General features: G+C 35.3%; 1 protein-coding gene across 2 annotated transcripts in view; it reads left to right on the plus strand.

The window, feature by feature from the left end:
- The window catches only part of AGPS (alkylglycerone phosphate synthase), a 168,070-nt gene that overhangs the window by 50,758 nt on the left and 95,539 nt on the right, over window positions 1-21,773 (plus strand). For both annotated transcript variants that reach the window (XM_025404941.1, XM_025404942.1), the window contains exons 5-8: window positions 65-139; window positions 4,408-4,479; window positions 5,849-5,928; window positions 8,964-9,044. In XM_025404941.1, coding sequence (XP_025260726.1) covers window positions 65-139; window positions 4,408-4,479; window positions 5,849-5,928; window positions 8,964-9,044 — 308 coding nt within the window. The remainder of the gene's footprint in view (window positions 1-64; window positions 140-4,407; window positions 4,480-5,848; window positions 5,929-8,963; window positions 9,045-21,773) is intronic.

Below are 21,773 nucleotides of genomic sequence, written 5' to 3' on the forward strand. Positions count from 1 at the left end.
TTTAACAAAAATTTTCTATATTTTAAGCTGTTTTTGTGTTTTTGTTTTTTTAACCACAAAACAGGTCATTGTCTTCATGAGATATTTTTGCTCAGGGAAGGAATGTTTGAGCGAATTCCTGATATAGTTTTATGGCCAAGTAAGTTTTCCCCTCCTTGTATCATTAATTTAATGTATTGCTAAATTTTAAGTTAATTTAATATTGGAAATATGTACTTTTTGGCATATGAGTTGTAAAAAATATAAATTGCTGTATTTTTTTTTTTTTTTTTTGAGACGGAGTCTCGCTGTGTCACCCAGGCTGGAGTGCAGTGGCGCGATCTCGGCTCACTGCAAGCTCCGCCTCCCGGGTTTACGCCATTCTCCTGCCTCAGCCTCCGAGTAGCTCGGACTACAGGCGCCCGCCACCACGCCCGGCTAGTTTTTTTTTGTATTTTTTTAGTAGAGACGGGGTTTCACCATGTTAGCCAGGATGGTCTCGATCTCCTGACCTCGTGATCCACCCGCCTCGGCCTCCCAAAGTGCTGGGATTACAGGGTTGAGCCACCGCGCCCGGCCAAATTGCTGTATTTTTAAGAGAGTTTACGTAACAGTCTTGAAGCTCTTTCTTGACCTGGTTGTTCTGAACTAATGGTTTTAACAATTCATTTTGTTGCTGATAATTAAATAATCATTTCAAATGTAAATGATCTTATTGAGATGTCAGTAGAAAAATGTATTTTTGGATAATTTGGAAGCTTCATGAAATTAGTGTCAGTGTTACATTCAGATATATAGAATTATTAATATAATTGAGTACTGCAAACTAATATTAGTAATAATTTGTTGATATCAGCTGTGAGCTTTAAAAAGCCTGGTCAAACAAGTTTATGTATTATATATATGCATACTATGTTTGAAATGAATAATTAAATTTTGAGTAATTATTAGCGTTTGGCTGGGACGGGGGATGGATGAGCTTTGTGTTGTAATTTTACTCTTAGTGAGTATAAATCTGAGGTTTTTTACCCATCTCTTTTAGCAGGTAATTTAAAGCAGAACAGGTATAGTGTTCCTTGCTGTCCATTATTGCATTTTTTAAAGAGTTCTATTGATTTTCTGATTCATTTTATCTTCAGATCTTCCTTTTCAGAGTACGTATTTTATTTTTTAATAAATTGGATCATTCATGGACTCTCAGTTCTTAAATGAGATCCTTCTACTTTGGAGGGACTGTCTGAGGGAAAAATTATACTTTAATGTGGGGGCAAGAGGCAGGTGAGATACATGGGAGGAAAATCCAAGAGCATATGTAGCAGAGATGAAATTACTTTCCTGATACTAGTATATTATTCTATGCATTTGGAATATTTATTAAATAAGTCTTTCATCTCTGTTAGTTTAGTATAGAAATTTTAACTGTTCCTGAGGAAAAGGTATTCTCCAATAGAAGAAATATTTTTGTTTTGCCTGCCTGTTTTTTAGTAGCTTTAGGTTACTTCTCTACCAAGATTTGGAGAAGGTTTATTCTGTTTATTACTGGAAAACGTGAAAGCAAAATTTATCAATTTTCACTTCCCACAAGAAACCTAATAGGCCATCCTTTGATGTATCTTAATAAGAACTTTCAAGTGTACCTTCTAGGCATTTCCTTCCTGTCTTTCAACATTAAAATACTGAGAGAGTTGGGCTTGGCAGTGTGTTCCTGTAGTCCCTGTTACTCAGAATGATGACGCAGGAGGATCACTTGCCCAAAGTTCGAGTCTAACGTGGACTAGTAAGTCCCTCATCTCTTAAAAAACAAAAACAAAAACAGATAATATAGTGGAAGTACATTTTGCTTTAAGAAATCCAAATATTCTCAAAAACTCAGATGTAGTAAACAATATTTCACAAAAGTTTCTTTGCTTTGTAAAATCCCTCCCATTTTATTGGTTCCCTTGCACCATTGCTCTTCCACTTTTTTTCCATCTCAATTTCCAAATCAGTTCCTTCTCAGTGTATATCTAGGTTTTTGTGAAACCGTAAGGGTTTTCATGCCTCATGTTTCTTGCCCCTTTAAGTCTCCCATACACACTTGGGAGATTAATTCAATAATCCTTTTGCCAGCTTCTTCCATACTTCAAGAATCTCTATGAATGGTGTATTCCTGGATGAATCAAGTTTATAGTTTTATTCTGTTCAATATCCTAGTATAATGACTTCTTTGGAAATAGTTTCCCAACAAGTTATTAAGTCACTGAGGTCTTTATTTAATTTTAATGTAAATTTCCTACTGGCGATGAAGTCCAAGTTTTCCTTTGTAGGAGGCCTCGTTTTGAGACAATGAAGAAATTTGAGGCAATGTGGTATTCCATAGAGTGGATGTGGCTGTCTCATTCTTGCAAAACACACACACACACACACACACACACACACACACACACACACACAACTAGGAAATCTATTGTAGTTGTCTTTAAGTCTGGCTTTGATCTGAATGGGAATTCTATGTGTTGCTTAATAGGATGCTTGGGGCTTGTTTAAGAGTAAGGACAGTTACTTCACTTATTAAATTTAGTGTTTATGCATTATTTTCATTGGCTTAAACACCAGAACTTTAGGACTGTGAAAATACAAGCTAGGTACTTGAGGATAAGCAGTGAATAAAAAAAAAATCCCTGCTCTCAAGTGCCATAGAATTTACTGAGGGGAAACAGATAATTCACAAATAAATATGTAACATATTGGTTAGTGTTAAGTGCTGTGAATAAAAGCATGTAAGAGGGTAGCGTGAACAAGGATGCGTAGTGGGATGGATGCAGTTTCAGATAACATAGTTAAGGAAGCCTTTTGATTAGGTGACATTCCTAGAAGATAATTTTGCCTTGTTGAAGATTTTTTAATAGACATCTTTGGGTATTTTGTGAATTGTTAATTAATGAGTATTCTATTTAGTAAATTTACCACAGATAGCAAGCTTTATAAGCTTAATCCAAAAGCTTGAAAATAGATATTTATTAAAAATTGGAATGATACAAGTGATATGTTTTCTTAGCTTTACACAAACCTTAGAAAAGATAATTGCAACTTTTATAGAACTATTTTTGCATTCATAAATGCATATTCATTTGCTTTCCTCAGCATTCTTATTTCCTGCTGAGTCCCTAGGCTCTTAGCAACTAATACTGGAGTTTTGCATAGTTTTCTTGCCTCAAGTCTCACTCCTGCATGCCATCTCTTATTATATCAGGAGATTGACTTTTCCAAAACAATCTCTTTGCCATCTTGTTCCCCTCCTTAGGAACCTCCACTAATGTCCTATTGCCAGTCAAGTTGAGTCTTAGTACCTCTTGCTTGGCATTTAAAATCTTCCAGTCAGTTTTTTGTTACTTATATAACTTTTGAAAGCATAAAGAGAACTCTTTAGTTCTGTACAAAGGAAAGGAATTTGTGTGCAGTGTATTTTGTGCAATATTGCAAACATTTGTTTAAACAATAAATCATCAATGGTGCTAAAATTAGGTGAAAGTATGATGAGAAACATGGAATTTTATGTAGTCTAAAATATGTAAATACTGTGTCACTAGGTTTTCCCACTATAAGGATACTGTGTTTCTTGTTGAAGTTAATAAGTATTTGAACAATTAATACCTGTTAATATTTGAACCTATTAATATTGAATATTGAATAAATTATTTGAACAATTAATACCTATTAATTTCAGCAAGAAACACAGTATCCTTATAGTGGGGAAACCTAGTGACACGGCCTAACCAAATGATGTATTAAGTTAACATTACTGGAAATGAGACATGTTAGTATCATGTGCTTCTAGATGTAATGCACTGAGAAAGATGCAACATCACTTCTGTGGAATTACTCCCAAAATATATAACCTGAACTTAATCATGAGGAAACATCTACAAACCCAAACTGAGGGGCATTCTATGAAATAACTGACCACTGTTCTTCAAAACTGTCATGGTCATGAAAGTTAAAGATACACTAAGGAAATGCCTATTTTTAAAGAAGACACAAGGCAGCTAAATGCAGGGTGTGATCCTCGAGTTGATTCTGGTCTAGAAAAGAGGACGTTAGTAGGACAATTGGAAGTATTTGAATAAGGTCTGTAGATTAGTTTATTGTATTGTATCAGTGTTGGTTGCTTGGTTTTGATAGTTGGACTGTAGCTACATAAGATGTTGATATCTGGGGATGTAAGATGAAGGAAAATTCTTGTACTGTCTTTGTAACTTTTTTGTAAGTCAAATTATTTCAAAATGAAAAGTTAAAAAGGTAAAGTGTTTTAATACTCAACTCATTGTGTTAATGAGTGAATAAATGAAGGAAAAGTTTTGATAAAGAATTTCATAGGTTCTTATTTGCCAAGGTTATCAGATTTTATTCATGCCTCTGTAATTAATTTATTTTCCCTTTCTTCAACAGCATGCCATGATGATGTAGTTAAGATTGTGAATCTAGCTTGCAAATACAACCTTTGTATCATACCAATTGGTGGTAGGTATTGTGCCTTTTGAATTTTGATATGTAAATTTGTTCTATTTAAAATATTTGTATTTTAAATATTTGCATCACCCTACTGAAAACAAACCTTATTGTAATTGTGATGTGGTTATTCTAACAAATTGGTCGATGATGCTCATTTGTGTTCTAAGTAGAATTCCTTAAACTGTTTGAGACATGGTATACCTTAGTTCACGGCTTTTTCCTCTATGGGTCCTAGTTGAAGCTGTGATTTAATGCCTGAATAAGAAAATGTTTCTGCTTTAGTAGTTACTTTTTAACCTGTATATTTGTGGAGATAATTTTCTTTTTCAAAAGCTAAATGTAAATATGTCCTATATAAACCTTTGAGATTAGCATAGGAATGGTGATGAGACTCCCAACAATTCCAGAAGCTCCATATTCCCTCTTCAGCTGATGCTTTCTGTTGAATTCATGCAAAAAAGGCATTAAAATGCCATTCATTATGAAATATTTTTCTAATTCCAAAGGACTGTAACAAGCAAATAGTAGTTACTGATCACAGGCATCACGTTTTTAACCGACACTGCATGATCTCACTTTGTAAAGTTACGCTGAACCTTACGGATTAACACCCCTTGTACTTCTTGTGGAAGGTGACTTTCACATGTTTTCTTTCATGCAGAGCTTATGGAAGTATCAGTCAAGAATTTATTCTGATATATGATGATTTAGATCTGGTTAAGAACAGAGAACATTGTATTGTTCTTTAATGGTATCAAGAAAGCATTTTTCCTTTGACAATAAATGTTAAGACAACAATATATTTAAATACTTCTATGTATTATTCTATATTAAAATCACTTTTTCACCAAAAACATCTAAATTTGTTTTTAAATACCTTGTAATCTAGACATTTTAAACTTGTTTCTTTTCTAATTTATTAAAGCTTTTTTGTATAAGAATATAAGATTATTTTAAATGATAAATGAATCTCATAATTGTGGTAGGAAGTAATGATGTCTCTAGTTGTATAGGATGAGTCTTTTTTTTCTTTTAAGCTCCCTCTCCTCAGTAATTATCAGCTTAGAACTTTTCTAATCATGTTTTTGGAGTTCCACAAATTGCTAGGGGCCTCACTTGGGTGTGGCATATCCAGGGGATGGAGCCATAGCCCATTGCTTTCAGTTCCATAATATTGCTTCATTTTGGCACTCAGCATAAAATAAAGGTGAGTTTGCTTTTAGTGTGTTAGCATTGGCAAATTGTATTTTGCAAAGTATTAATAGGTATCACTTTTCTAGTGGCCCTATCTGTGTACTTGATATGAGGGATTTGCCCTAGAAATATAGCTAAAAACAGAATATTTAAACATAAAAGTTGTTGTTTCCTATTTTGGCAGGAGGAACAAGTGTTTCATATGGCCTGATGTGTCCTGCAGATGAGACAAGAACAATTATTTCTTTGGACACTTCACAAATGGTATTTAATAATTTGAAATATATTTAAAACATTGTCTTTATTGGCTCCACCTTAATTGTCACTAAAAAAGAATCTAGCCACTGGGCACTGTGGCTCACACTTGTAATCCCAGCACTTGGGGAGGCTGCGGTGGGTGGATCACTTGAGGTTGGGAGTTTGAGACCAGCCGGGCCAACATAGGAAAATGTCATCTCTAATAAAAATACAAAAATTAACCGAGTGTGGTGACGTGTGCCTGTAATCCCAGCTACTTGGGAGGCTGAGACATGAGACTTGCTTGAAACTGGGAGGCGGTTGCAGTGAGCCAAGATCACACCACTGCATTCAAGCCTGGGCAATAAAGAAAAAAGAATCTAATATCCATTTTGTTTTAAATGTATTTCATCATTACATTTTACCCTTGTATTCAGTTCTCCAAAAGATAGGTTTACTTTTACCCTCAGGTATGTGTCTTCATGCTATTTTACCAAATTTGAACTTTTTTCGAACGCCTAAGTAGAGAGAATAGTTTACCCATTTTCTAGATAAATAGTTATTAACATTTTGCCATACTTTATCTTTCTTTTTTTTCTAGTAGTTTAGAGCAAATTCTGACACAATGCTACTTTACACATAATTATTTCTGTATCATCTCATTTAAAAAGGACATTTTCTCACATAACTATTATTATCACTCCTGGCAAAATCAAAAGTAATTCTTTATGTTATTTAGTAGTTATCTACATTCAATTTTCAATATAAAAAATGTCTATTTTATAGTTCATTTGTTCAAATGGGGATCCAGACAAGGCTCACATTAGCTTTCCATTGTAGCTCTTAAGTCTCACTTTATGTAAAAGCCTCCTCTTACTCCCTGTTTTTTTCCTTTTGAATGTTATAGACTTTTGAATAAACAAGTTTATTTGTGGTATAGAATGTCATATTTTGAATTTATCTGTTGCTGCTGCTTGTCATTTAACTCTTTGTCTAAGCCCTGTATGTCCACTAAATAGAACTTCCATATAAAGTCTAGTTAGATTCAGGCATTGCCTTTTGTTTTGTTTTGTTTTTACAGCAAGAATCCCTCATAGATGGTAATGTGCTTTTAAAAAAGTGTCACGTAACATCAATAGAGGTGTGTAATAGCTGATTGTCCCACTTTTAGTGATGCTAAAATTGATCAAGTTCAGATGGTGAGCACTTCTTTTATTGTAAAGTTCCCCATTAACCTATCTCCTTATCCCAGATTTTAAGAAAAGGCAATTTATTTCCTCAGAAGATAGCTGAAGAATAGCTTATTCTGGAATGTTAACATGGATTTGGTAGTGTATATGGGGTGTAATAGGGTAGCCTATATGTTTTCTTTAGGTTTTTCTGTGAGTGCCTATGAAGTTTTTTTCTGCTGCTTTTAATTTCCTTTTTCTACCAAAAGATATGTTTGAACTCTTGGTAGCTACAAGGTATATATTTAGAATGAGTATGTAATTGCCTCAAGAGCCAGTCTGTTGGGGGAGAAGATGTATACATAAGGTACCATCAGATTAAAAATTCTTTGTCTTTTCATTCTGCAATTTAATAATACTGTCTTTTGTTTAGCTGCCAAAGGACCAAAAACCTGATTATACCATAGTTGTATCGAAGTTACTGTTGTCAGCCGGGTGCGGTGGCTCATGCCTGTAATCCCAGCACTTTGGGAGGGTGAGGTGGGCAGATCATCTGAGGCCAGGAGTTCTAGACCAGCCTGGCCAATGTGGTGAAATCCTTTCCCTTCTAAAAATACAAAAATTAGCCGGGCGTGGTGGCATGTGCCTGTAATCCCAGCTACTTGGGAGGCTGAGGCAGGAGAATTGCTTGAACCCAGGAGGCAGAGATTGCAGTGAGCCAAGATCATGTCACTGCACTCCAGCCTGAGTGACAGAGCAAGACTCTGTCTCAAAAAAAGAAAGAAAGAAAGAAAGAAAGAAAGAAAGAAATTACTATTGTCTTATAGTGAGAGTATAATTATGAGTTTTATGTAACATAAAACTAAAAGTGCATTCACATACATCATCTTATTTAATGTTTTTCACAACCCCATAAATTAAGCAGTGCGGTTATTCATATGTGTTCAGATTTGGAATGTAGGTAGCAACTGCTGTTTTTGTATTGTCTGTTGTGCTCTTTTCTTTTTGTTATTAAGTCGATTTATCTATGTTAGTTATTGCCGTGAAATTGAGCATATGAAAGTCGAAAGAAAGCTTCCCTGGGGTCCAGAAGAAGGTTCTATATGTTACCCAGTTGCTCAGCCAGATAGAAAGGGGAAAGAAGTCTGCTCTTAATAGTAGAAAGTAATTCATGAAAATTCATATATATGTAAAAGTTAGGTCAAATAAGAATGCCAGATAACATTTTTTATTGGCAGTCATACATTTGGTAAGTTGAGCCAGATGAAATTTAGTTCCTTCTTTTGAGCCCAAAGCAGGGATATGCTTTGTTTTGTACATGAGATCTCTGGCCCTGTTTTGAATTAAAAATAAAGCAGGGATGCCATCTGCTATATTTAAATGTCTTTGCAGATTTTTTTTTCTAATCTTATGGTCATATTCTGATATTCTTCAATTAGATAATGATTGCTATGTTAACATAGTGCAGATAGTATTTGCACAATGCCAGGACCTGTATATGCTGTTTTTTTACATGGAGTATCTCATTTAATTATTGTAGGCAACACTTTCTGTATTATTGCTATTTACATTTTACAAATGAGGAAACAATAAGCCTAAACAGTTAAATAATTTGCCTAAGGTAAGAGAAGGAGTTTAATTTAAATTAACATCTGAATAAAGACAGAGTCTATGTTTTAAGCCAACCCCTGTATAATATACTGCCTTTGTTACTGTGTCATCATGTTGTATAGTCTGGGATAAGTGGACTTGGTTTCCAGTGTGGGTGGTTGAGGGGAACCCTTCTTGCTTAATCACTGTCTTATCACTTGTTGCTTTGAATTAAGAAGTTATATTTCCTGAGAAAATATTAGTAGTTCACGGAGATCAGATTTCTTTCTTCCTTTGCAACAGAATCGAATTCTCTGGGTTGATGAGAACAATTTGACAGCTCATGTAGAGGCTGGCATAACAGGACAAGAGTTGGAAAGACAGGTATGTTATTTCTTTTTCTTATTTTTTTTTAAAAATCAACGTATTCTAATATCAATTCTGATGCTATTTCTTTAATGAAAGTTTTCAAAACTGTATCCCCTCTATGAATGAAATACCTTTTATGATACATTCATTCATTCAATGAATTTGTTTAGTTTCCATTATGGGTCAAGCATTGAGCTAGATTCCAAGGACATGATAGTGAATAAGGCATTGTCTCCTACCCTCAGGTAACTTAGATTAGGACAGAAAGTTTGAAAAATAATTAATTATTCAGAGTGAATATTGCTATGTGGATGCCAAGTGCAGGGTATTATGGATCATCAGATGGGGCTAGGTGGCAATGAGTTGTGCAAAGAAGGTATCACATAGAACCTGGCATTTATTATTATTTTTTTTTAATACTGAGTCAGTGGCAAAGGACACAGCATTTAAAATGAGACTTCAGGATGAGTCTGAGTTGGCAAAAAAGGAGAGTACAATCCAGAGGAAGGAGCATATATGCAGAGCATCTCAGGGTGACTGCAGCTTTTTTTTTTTTTTTTCTTTTTGCTTTTTTTTTTGAGATGGAGTCTCGCTCTGTCGCCCAGGCTGGAGTGCAGTGATGCGATCTCCGTTCACTGCAAGCTCCGCCTCCCGGGTTCACGCCATTCTCCTGCCTCAGCCCCCCAAGTAACTGGGACTACAGGCGCCCACCACCATGCCTGGCTAATTTTTTGTATTTTTAGTAGAGACGGGGTTTCACCGTGGTCTCGATCTCCTGACCTTGTGATCATCCCACCTCTGCCTCCCAAAGTGTTGGGATTACAGGCGTGAGCCACCGCACCCGGCGGACTGTTGCTTTTGAGGGACTGCAGATAGCTGAATATGGCTGAAGGCTAGTGTGTGTATGGGAGAACATGTCTTCTTGGTATTTGTATATTGGGTGGGAGTGGGTACAGTAGTGGTAAAGGATCAAGCCAGGAAGACATGAGGAGTTCAGATCATAAAGGGCCTTATAAAGCACCTGTTAGAAGTTTGAACTTTACTTTTTTACTTGTGTTGTTCTGGCTGCTGTGTGGTGAAATGGGTGGTCTATGTAAGGGTGGACTAAGAGACTGCAACAATAATTTAGGCAAGAGCTGATAGTGACCTGAAGTAGTAGAAATGGAATAAAATGGAACAGTTTGAACATGGAATTCTAGGATGTTGGTGATATATTTCATCAGCTGGGTAGATATTGGTATTCATTGAACTTTTCAGTGCACAACTTCATTGACAACTACTCATTTCATAAATTCATGAAATTCTTGAAGTTCTTACAGTACTTTTTTGGGATCCTAATGAATTTTTGGAAAACTTTAGGTTTCCTTCATAGATTCTAAGCAGGTAATAGTGAAAATAAATTGGTTCCTTCAACTTTCTCAAACATAATCAAGATAACAATAACTCAGCTTTTGTAAACAAAAATTAGAAGGTTCCATTTGTTAGTGATGTACTGACCATTTTGTTCAACTTGGGCTATAGAGACCCGTCTCCCCCAAACCTTTAATAGGAAGAGATGTGATGTGATTGTTGATCTTATTTTGTTGTTGTTTTCTTTTCTTTCTTGAAAAGTTGATTGACGTTGGTCTTCTCCTGACCATTTCTGGATGATAGGCTTTGAAAAAAATTATTAAGCTATTTATTTTTTATTTAATGCAGTAAGATGCAGATAACTGGAATAAAATTGAACTTATTTGTTGAGACTGTTAAAGATCCTCAATAAATTAAGATTTTATATCAGATAAATAGATTTGTCAATTATTATAGTTTATAATGAACTTCAGTGGGCAGAATAATAGTATTTAATGAAAAAACCTCTAAAATGTCCTGTATCAATATTCCATTACACTTGAATGAGGCATTATCAGCACAGCATTTTTTTTTATAACAAAGAATGGCCTTTTATGTCACCAATTTTGTATCTTTATTATAGCATTTGATGTAGTATTTTAACCTTTCCAAGTTTTCTTTTTTTTTTTTTAAGATTAGAATTAAAATTCAAGGAACATATTTCCTTGAAATTTAAATGACATTTTCCCAGACTAGGAACTTCTGATATTTTACCTAGTAGTTCATTTCCCTAAATGCCAATATAGAACTTACTTTTTTGCCTCCAGTAGGCTATAACGTAGTTCCTACAGCTATTTTGATCCCAGTTAAAGTTCTTCCTCGTTAGACTTCTATGCCCTTCAGATTCTACTTCAGTTGAGGTAACCAGTTTAAAACATCCTGCCTTTTCTTTCTGCAAGCTTAAAATGACACAAGTACAGTAGCTGGGTAGCACAGATTTTAATTGCTTTAACTTGTAAATCACATTGATGTTAACATGATAAAATTTAATAGAAGCTTCTAACATGTCAATTATGGATTTGGAGAATTTTTTCTAGGTTTATTAAATATTTGGCTACTTTATTTTATTAGTTAATGTCTGAGGATGTCTGACTCGCATGTTTTTTCTGCTTAGGGACAGCATCACTAATAACCTCACATTATCTTTTTTTGTTTCTAACAGCTATTAGCTCTCACTGCAAACCTCAAATATAGCTCTTAGCTGTGTGACCTTGGGCAAGTTACTCACCTTTAAGCCTCAGTTTCTTTACCTATAAAGTGGGGATCATAATTCCTACTTTGGGGTTTTTTGTCAAGATGAAATAAGTTAATAATGTGAACTCCTTAGAACTTTGATTCATTCCGCTAATTTTTATTGAGCACTATTTGTTTCATTTAGGCTGACTTTAAATATTCTTTTTATATGCTATAGACTCCAAAATTTATATTATCATCCTAGACTTCTTTCCTGAACTGATATAGCCACTCGCCTAATTGATATCTCCACTTGCGTGTTTACAGACATTTCAAACTCCGCATTTTAAAAACTGAATTTTTAAAGGAAAATTTTGCAATCTTGCCTCCAAAATGTGTCTGTTCTGTAGCCTTCTTCTCTTCAGGAGATGGAATTCAATTCCTTAGGCAGCTTGGGCCACAATCTTTGAAGTCATAGATTTTTGTTTTATGTTGCTTTATAATAGCTTGAGATATAATTATCATCTAATATGTATAATTTAATGTGTACAATTTGGTGCATTTTGACACATGAATATAACCATGAAACCATCATCACAATCAATATAATGAGGATATCCACCCACCCCAAGTTTTCCTCTTGCTCATTTATATTCCTTCCCTTCCCCACTCCCACCCACAACCCTTAAGCAACCCCCCAGCAATCACTGATTTGCTTTCTGTCACTGTAGATTTGTTTAAATTCCCTACAATTTTAATAAAGTGGAATCCTACAGCATGTGTGGGAGGGGGGTCTGGCTTCTTTCACTAGGCATAATTATTTTGAAATTCAGCCATATTGTTGCATTTATCAGTAGTTCATTTCTTTTTATTGCTCAGCAGTATTCCATTCTATAGATATGCCACTGTTTTGTTTATACATTCACCTGTTGATGAACACTTGGATTATTTCTAGTTTTGGGCTATCACAAATAAAGCTGCTATGAACACTCGTGTGCAGGTTTTTGTGTAGACATATACTTCCATTTCCTTTTGGTAAGTAACTGGAAATTGAATGAATAGATCAAAATGGTAGATATATATTTACCTTCTTGGGAAACTATGAAGTTTTTTCCCAGAGTGCTTATATCATTTATATTTCCACCAGCACTGTATAAGAGTTCCAGTTTCTCCATATCCTTGCCAATACTTTGTATTGTTAGTCTTTTTAATTTTAGTCTAAACTTTAGTAGGTGCATAGTAGTATCTCATTGTAGGTTTGTTTTGTTTTTTTTATTTTGAGACAGAGTCTCACCCTGCTGCCCGAGCCGGAGTGCAGTGGCACGATCATGGCTCACTGCAGCCTTGACCTCCCTGGGCTTAGGCAATCCTCCCGCTTCAGCTTCCTGAGTAACTGAGACCACAGGCAAGTGCCACCATGCCTGGCTAATTTTTATATTTTTTGTAGAGATGGAATTTTTTTGCCATGTTGCCCAGGCTGGTCCCGAACTCCTGGGCTCAAGTGTTCTGCCCACCTTGGCCTCCCAAAGTGTTGGGATTATAGGCACGGGCCCCTGGCCTCATTGTAGTTTTAATTTGTATTTCTCTAATCACTAGTGATGTTGAACATCTTTTCATGTGCTTATTTGCCATCCATATATATTTATTGGTGAAGTTCTCCTTAAATTATTTGCCCAATTTTAAGATTGGGTTGTTTTCTTACTATTGAGTTTTGGAATTCTTTATTTATTCTGGGAATAAGTCTTTTTTCAGGTATATGCTTTGCAAATATTTTCTCTCAGTCTGTGGTTTCTCTCTTCATTTTCTTACAGTATCTATAGAAGACCAGCTGTTTTTAATTTTAATGAAGCCCAGTGTATTAATTTGTCTTTGTATCATGCTTCTGCTATTGTATCATAATGCAAGGTTGTAGAGATTTTCTCCCATTTGAGTTTTATAATTTTTAGTCTTACATTTAGGTCTCTGATCAGTTTTGAAGATTTCTGAGTTATTATTTGTATATGGTGTAAAACTGGATTGACGTTAATGATTTTTCATATGGATATCCAATTGTTCAGCACCATTTATTAGAAAAGATTATCCTTTCTTCACTGAGTTGACTTTGCACCATCGTTAAAAAAAAAATCTGTTGTCTATATATGTCTGCTTCTAGTTCTGGACTCTATATATGTCTGTCTCTGTGCTAATACCATACTGTTTGGATTACTATAGCTTTATCATAAGTATTTTTTTCAAAGTTGTTTAGGCTGTTCTAGGTTCTTTGTATGCTAGTTTCTGTTAAAAAAAGAAAAAGTCCCATTGGGATTTTGATTGGGGTTGCATTGACTCTATATATCAGTTTGAGGAGACTGACAGCATAACAGTTTAGATTCTTCTGACCTGACCCATGAACATGGTATATCTTTAATTTTTTGTAGGTCTGTAATTTCTCTCAAGAGTGTCTTACGGTTTTCTAAGTACGTGTCTTTCATTCTTTCTTTCAAGATCTCATTCTGTTGTCCAGGCTGGAGTCTAGTGGCACCATCATAGCTCACTGTAACCTCAAACTCCTGGGCTTAAATGACCCTCCTGCTGCAGCCTCCCCAGTAGCTAGGCATGTGCCACCATGCTTGGCTAATTTTTTAATTTTTCTGGAAACAGGACCTTGCCATATTGCCCAGACTGGTCTCAAACTTCTTACTTCAACCTATCATTCCACCTTGGCCTCCCAAAGTGTTGGGATTATCAGTATGAGCCACCATACCTGGCCTCGTATATTTTTAAAAATAGGATTTGTCCCTAAGGAGTACATATTTTTTGGTGCTGTTGTAATTGGTATTTTTAAAAATTGTCAGTTTCTGGTTGTTCTTTAATAGTGTATAAAAATACAGTTTTTTAAAATACTGATCTTATATCCTGCAACTTTACTAAATTCGCTAAATTTTAACAAGCATTTTTTTGTATATCTCGTTGGATTTTTTACATAGATGGCTATGTTGTGTGTGAATAAGAACAGTTTTCTTTCTTTCTTTCCAATCTGTTTGCCTTTTTTTCTTTTTCTCACCTGATTGTACCAGCCAGATAATGTTGAAAATAAGTGAGACTTGTTCCTGATTTAGGAGAGATGTGTTCAGTCCTTTACTATTAAGTATTTGTTAACTATAGGTGTTTTTTGTAGATACCCTTTATCAAGTTGAAGAAGTCCCTTTCTTGTGTTAGTTTATAGAGTTTTAATTAGGAATGGATGATGGATTTGTGAAAGAAAATGTTATTTTGTGTCTTATAGTAGAGGTTAAGTTGAAGTAATTTATTTGAGTTCAGTCTTATTTTCTAAAGTAGAAAATCAGTGCTAATTTTTTTTCCCAATTTTGATATATTTATTTTCATTAATTTGAAAATATTTTCTACTTTTTTGATTTTTTTCTTTGATCCATGGTTTACTCACCATGTATATATGTTATTTAGTTCCCAATTATTTTGGGATTTTTCCAGATATCTTTCTGTCATTGATTTCTATATTCTGTTGTGTTCAGAAAACATACTTGATATGACTTGAATCCTTCCAAATTTATTGCTACTTGTTTTATGGCCCCCAGTACAGCCTATTTTTAAAATGTTCCATGTGCACTTGCAAAGAATGTGCTTTCCTGCTGCTGTTTGGTGGAGTAGTCTTTAAATGTCTGTTAGGTGAGATTGACTTATAATGTAATTCAGATCTCTTATATTTTTTATTTTCTGTCTACTTGTTCTGTCAGTTATTGAAGGGGGATATTAAAACCTCCAACAATAATTGTAGATTTGTATATTTCTTCTTGCAGTTCTATTTTTGCTTGGTATATTTTAAAGCTCGATTATTAGGGGGATAAATGTTCAGGATTGTTATGGCTTCTTGATTAATTGACCCTTTTGTCATTATGAAATGACCTCCTTTATTTGTGATAACATGCTTTGCTCTGAAATCTGCTTTTTCTGATATTAAAATAGCTATTGGAGTTTTCTTAGCATATCTTTTTGCTTTTTCCATTATTTTACTTTTAATTAGTTTGTATCTTTATATTTAGAATGTTTTTCTTATAGGCAGCATATAATTGGTTCTTTTCTTTTTATCTAATTTGACAATCACTACCTTTTCATTGAGGTGTTTAGATCATTTATCTTCAGTGTGATTTATTGTGGTTTAGTTTAAATCTGTCATCTTACTATTCATTTTCTGTATTTCCCATCTGTTTTTGTTTTTCTTTTCCTCTTTTACTGCCTTTTGGGATTTTAAAAAAATGATATGTTTTATCTCTTTAGTTTCTTTAGTAGCTTTAAATTTTTGTTTTGTTTTTAGGATTTGTAGTATACATCTTTAACTTGTATCAGCTACCTTTGAGTGATACTGTAACACTTTGCAGTATCATTTAAAAAATTTAAATAATATGAAAGTATCTTGTGTATTTACCCATCTAGTTAACCTTTCCAATACCGTTAATTTTGTCTGATGTTATTTGCCTTCTGCTTGAAGGACTTCTTTTAACATGACTTTAGTGTGGGTCTCCTGTTGGCAAATTCTAATTTTGTCTGAAAATGTCTTTCTTTCACCTTTGTTTTTAAAGAAGATATTTGAAGTGAGTATATAATTGTAGATTGATAGTCTTTCAGCAGTACAAAGATGTTGCTCCACTGTTACCTCACTTTATTGCTTTTCATGAGATATCTGATATTATCTTTGTCTTTGTTTCTGTGTATGTAATATGTTTTTTTCCCCGCTGGCTACTTTTTTTTTTTCCTTTGAGACAGAGTTTCCCTCTTGTTGCCCAGGCTGGAGTGCAATGGCACGATCTCGGCTCACCGCAACCTCCGCCTCCCAGGTTCAAGTGATTCTCCGGCCTCAGCCTCCAGAGTAACTAGGATTACAGGCATGCACCACATGCCTGGCTAATACTATATTTTTAGTAGAGATGGGGTTTCACCCTGTTGGTCAGGCTGGTCTAAAACTCCTGACCTCTGGTGATCCACCACCTTAGCCTCCCAAAATGCTGGGATTATAGGCATGAGCCACCACACCCAGCCTAGGTTGCAGACTTTATGATGCTTAACCTAAATACTTCAGCACCATCTCCTAAAAACAGAAGAATAGTGTTCTTCTTTATAACTACAATACCATTATCATGTCTAAGAAAATCAGTAGTAATTTCTTTTTTTTTTTTTTTTTTGAGACAGAGCCTTGCTCTGTCGCCCAGCAGGCTGGAGTGCGTCCCAACCTCTGCCTCCTGGGTTCAAGTGATTCTCCCGCCTCAGCCTCCTGAGTAGCTGGGATTACAGGCATGAGTCACCATGCCCGGCTAATTTTGTAGTTTTAGTAGAGACGGCGTTTCTCCATGTTGGTCAGGCTGGTCTTGAACTCCTGACCTCAGGTGATTTCGCCCGCCTCAGCCTCCCAAAGTGCTGGGATTACAGGCATGAGTCACTGTGCCTGGCCCCCTCTGGCTACTTTTAAGATTTTCGTGTTATTACTGGTTTGAGCAATTTGATTGTCATGGACCTTGGTGTAGTTTTTCTCTGTGTTTCTTTTGTTGAGGATTGTTAAGCTTTTTTGATTTGTGGCTTTATAGTTTTCATCTAATTTTGACAAACTTTGTCCATTATTTCTTCAACTATCCAACAAACCCCCCTCCCCGCCGACCTTTAGGGACTCTGTTTACTCACTTATTAGGCTCTTTGAAGTTCCACAGCTCACTGCTACTCTTTTCATTTTTTTCTTTTAGTTCCTGTTGCCATGTCTTGAAGTTCGCTACTGTTTTATTTTGCTATGTCTTTTCTGCTCTTAATCCCATTAAATATATTTTTGATTTCGGACATTATATTTTTCATCTCCAGATGTTTAATTTGGGTCTTTTTATATGTTGCATGTCTCTACTTAACTTTTTGAACATATGGAATACAATTATAATAACTGTTTTAATGTTCTTGTCAGCTGTGTCTAACATGTGTGTTAGTTCTGGATTGGTTTTGATTTTCACCCCGTAATGATTATGGGGTGTTTTCCCACTTCTTTGTAGCTTGATAATTTTTATTTTTTAATTTTATTTTTATTATATGTATATATTTTTTATTTTTATTTTTAATTTTATATTTTTAATTTTGAATGGTAATTTTTGATTAGATGGTAGCCATTGTGAATTTTGATGTTTTTCAATTCTACAAATATTCTTCAGTTTTTTTCCTGGGATGCACTTATTTGGAAACAGTTAATCCTTTAGTTGTTGCTTTTATGATCTTTTGCTTTTTTCAGTCTGAGGCTAATTATTTTCCACTATTGTGGTATGACATTCTTGGGTATCCTACCTAATATTCTATGAATTAAGAGTTTTCTCACTTGGGCTAGTGGAAACAGGTACTGTTTCTGGCCCTCTGTGAGTGCTGGCACTGTTCTCTAATCTACTGGTGTCCAACCCTTTGAATGTGAGGACTTTGGTGGCAGATATCATGAAAATTATGCATAGACTTTTTTTTTTTTAAGCTCGTCAGCTATTGTTAGTGTTAGTGTATTTTATGGGTGGCCCAAGACAATTCTTCTTCTTTCAGTGTGGCCCAGGGAAGCCAAAAGATTGGACACCCGTGCTCTAATCCATCTAGATTATTTCTTCCTCTGATCTTTGGTATTTCACTCACTTGCATTTACGTTTCAGTACTCTGCTGAAGACCTGAGGGGTATGCTCTGCAGCTCTCCAGGCATCTTTCTTTGTGCTGCTTTTTTCTGTACTTTTTCCTATGAACTCTAAATGCCTTGATTGCCCACAGCTCTATGCTCAATCTCAACTCAGTGTTTGCCAAGTTCAGCCTGGATTCTGTTTCCGTGGAGTGCTAAACTAGGGTCAAGTCACAGTGCTCACCACCTTTGTTTACTTTCTCATAGGGATCACCATCCTTCCTGACTGCATGTTCAGTGTTTGAAAACTTTTTTTTTCTTTTTTAAAATACAGGAATGGGGTCTCGCTATGTTGTCCAGGTTGGTCTTGAGCTCCTGGCATCAAGTGATCCTCCCACCTCAGCCTCCTAAAGTGTTAGGATTACAGGCGTGAGCCACCATGCCTGCCTGTTTCTTCTATTTTTCTGTGTTTTAGTCTTTTTAGGTAGGAGGGTAAATCCTAGCTCCTTTTACTTCAGTTTGGGTAGAGGGGGAAGTTCCTGCTTTGCTTTTTATTTTTTTTATCACACTTCTAATTTTTCTGTATAATTTAATGACGATTCTTACTAATTTCAGTTTCCTTTACTATTTCTCCTTTTTTTTTTAAGCAGCATATACATTTTTCTCAATATTTCTCTATAATATAAACACCATAATTTAGGGATTTTTAAAGTGATATATCTGAAGCTCAACTCATAGTCAATAAATATTTGTTGTTTCAGTATTGAATTGGAACACAATGAGATAAAGTTTTTATTCCCGTAGAGCTTCATGGCACATGGTAAATGGTTAATGAACACAGTTATTTTTATCTAGCATAGTATGGGGCAGAGATGTTATTTTATTAAAAAAGAAATCTTGAGTCAGGCATGGTGGCTTATGACTATAATTCCAGCACTTTGGGAGGCCAAAGCAGGAGGAATGCTTGAGCCCAGGATTTGAGGCTGCAATGAGCCATGATTGTGCCATTATACTCCAGTTTGGGAGACAGAGTGAGACACTTCCTCAGGGAACATGGGGGATGAATGTTTGATTAATTGTATGAGTAAATCTGTGGACCTTTCTTCAGCAAATTTTTCTTACCAGCTAATGGCATTAACAGAGACACAGACCTTTAAAGGAGAAAGTGGCCAAATGTATATGATCTTAGATACCATTTATTAAGCACTTACTATGCACCAGCAATTATTTCTCACTAAATTTGCATATTGTGGTATACTGTGGTATGCAAATTTTCTAGCAACAATAAATGACAAGTTTCAAACCCAGGGATTTTTGTTTGTTTTCTTAAACTTTTTGGCAAGAAAAACCCAGGTTTTCAACCATTACACTTTCTTCACTTATTTAGTAGGAAGTTAGTAAGATTTTAAAGAAGTAAATTTAAAGTGGTGTAGTAGAGCTCCTTCAGCATGGGGAACATCTGTTTTTTTTGGTATCTTTATCTTTTGCTTTACACAATTCCTGGTATATAGTACCTTCTTGTAATTGGAGAAGGTAATGAAGTAACCTCCCAGACAAAATAAACAAATTAATAGTATATATAATATTGGATATACTGATAGAAATAAAGTGTAACACCCCACTGTCAATACTAGACAGGTCAATGAGACAGAAAATTAACAAGGATATTCAGGACTTGAACTCAGCTCTGGACCAAGCACAGCTAATAGACATCTACAGAGCTCTCCACCCCAAATCAACAGAATATATATTCTTCTCAGTACCTCATTGCACTTATTCTAAAATTGACCACATAATTGGAAGTAAAACACTCCTCAGCAAATGCAAAAGAACAGAAATCATAACAGTCTCTCAGACCACAGTGCAATCAAATTAGAACTCAGGATTAAGAAACTCACTCAAAACTGCACAACTACATGGAAACTGAACAACCTGCTCTTGAATGACTACTGGATAAATAACTAAATGAAGGCAGAAATAAAGATGTTCTTTGAAACCAGTGAGAACGAAGACACAATGTACCAGAATTTCTGGGACACATCTAAAGCAGTGTGTAGAGGGAAATTTAGGGCACTAAATGCCCACAAGAAAAAGCAGGAAAGATCTAAAATTGACACCCTAACATCAAAATTAAAAGAACTAGAGAAGCAACAGCAAACAAATTCAAACGCTAGCAGAAGACATGAAATAACTAAGATCAGAGCAGAACTGAAGGAGATAGAGACACAAAAAAACCTTCAAAAAATCAATGAATCCAGGAACTGTTTTTTGAAAATATCAACAAAATAGACTGCTAGCCAGACTAATAAAGAAGAAAAGAGAGAAGAACCAAATACATGCAATAAAAAAATCTGTAGGGGATATCTCCACTGATCCCACAGAAATACAAACTACCATCAGAGAATACTATAAACGCCTCTACACAAGTCAACTAGAAAATCTAGAAGAAATGGATAAATTCCTGGACACATACACCCTCCCAAGTCTAAGCCAGGAAGAAGTCAAATCCCTGAATAAACCAATAGGAAGTCCTGAAATTGAGGCAGTAATTAATAGCCTACCAACCAAAAAAAGTACAGGACTAGATGGATTCACAGCCGAATTATACCAGAGATGCAAAGAGGAGCTGGTACCATTCCTTCTGAAACTATTCCGGGCAGAGACACAACAAAAAAAGAAAATTTCAGACCAACATCCCTGATGAACATTGATACGAAAATCCTCAATAAAATACTGGCAAACCAAACAAATCCAGCAGCACATCAAAAACCTTATCCACCACAAGCAAGTTGGCTTCATACCTGGGATGCAAGGCTGGTTCAACATATGCAAATCAACCAACATAATCCATCACAGAAACAGAACCAATGACAAAAACCACATGATAATCTCAATAGATGCAGAAAAGGCCTTCGATAAAATTCAGCACCCCTTCATTCTAAAAACTCTCAATAAACTAGGCATCGATGGAACGTATCTCAAAATATTAAGAGCTATTTATGACAAACCCACAGCCAATATCATAGTGAATGGGCAAAAACTGGAAGCATTCCCTTTGAAAACTGGCACAAGACAAGGATGCCCTCTCTCACCACTCCTATTCAACATAGTATTGGAAGTTCTGGCCAGGGCAATCAGGCAAGAGAAAGAAATAAAGGGTATTCAGATAGGAAGAGAGGAAGTCAAATTGTCTCTGTTTGCAGATGACATGATTGTATATTTAGAAAACTCCATCGTCTCAGCCCAGTATCTCCTTAAGCTGATAAACAACTTCAGCAGAGTCTCAGGATACAAAATCAATGTGCAAAAGTCACAAGCATTCCTATACACCAATAACAGACAAACAGAGAGCCAAATCATGAGTGAACTCCCATTCACAGTTGCTACTAAGAGAATAAAATACGTACAAATACAACTTACAAGGGATGTGAAGGACCTCTTCAAGGAGAACTACAAACCACTGCTCAAGGAAATAAAAGAGGACACAAACAAATGCAAAAACATTCCATGCTCATGGATGGGAAGAATCAATATCATGAAAATGGCCATACTGCCCAAAGTAATTTATA

Source organism: Theropithecus gelada, chromosome 12 (genome assembly GCF_003255815.1).
Source record: "Theropithecus gelada isolate Dixy chromosome 12, Tgel_1.0, whole genome shotgun sequence".
Classification (NCBI taxonomy): Eukaryota; Metazoa; Chordata; class Mammalia; order Primates; family Cercopithecidae; genus Theropithecus; species Theropithecus gelada.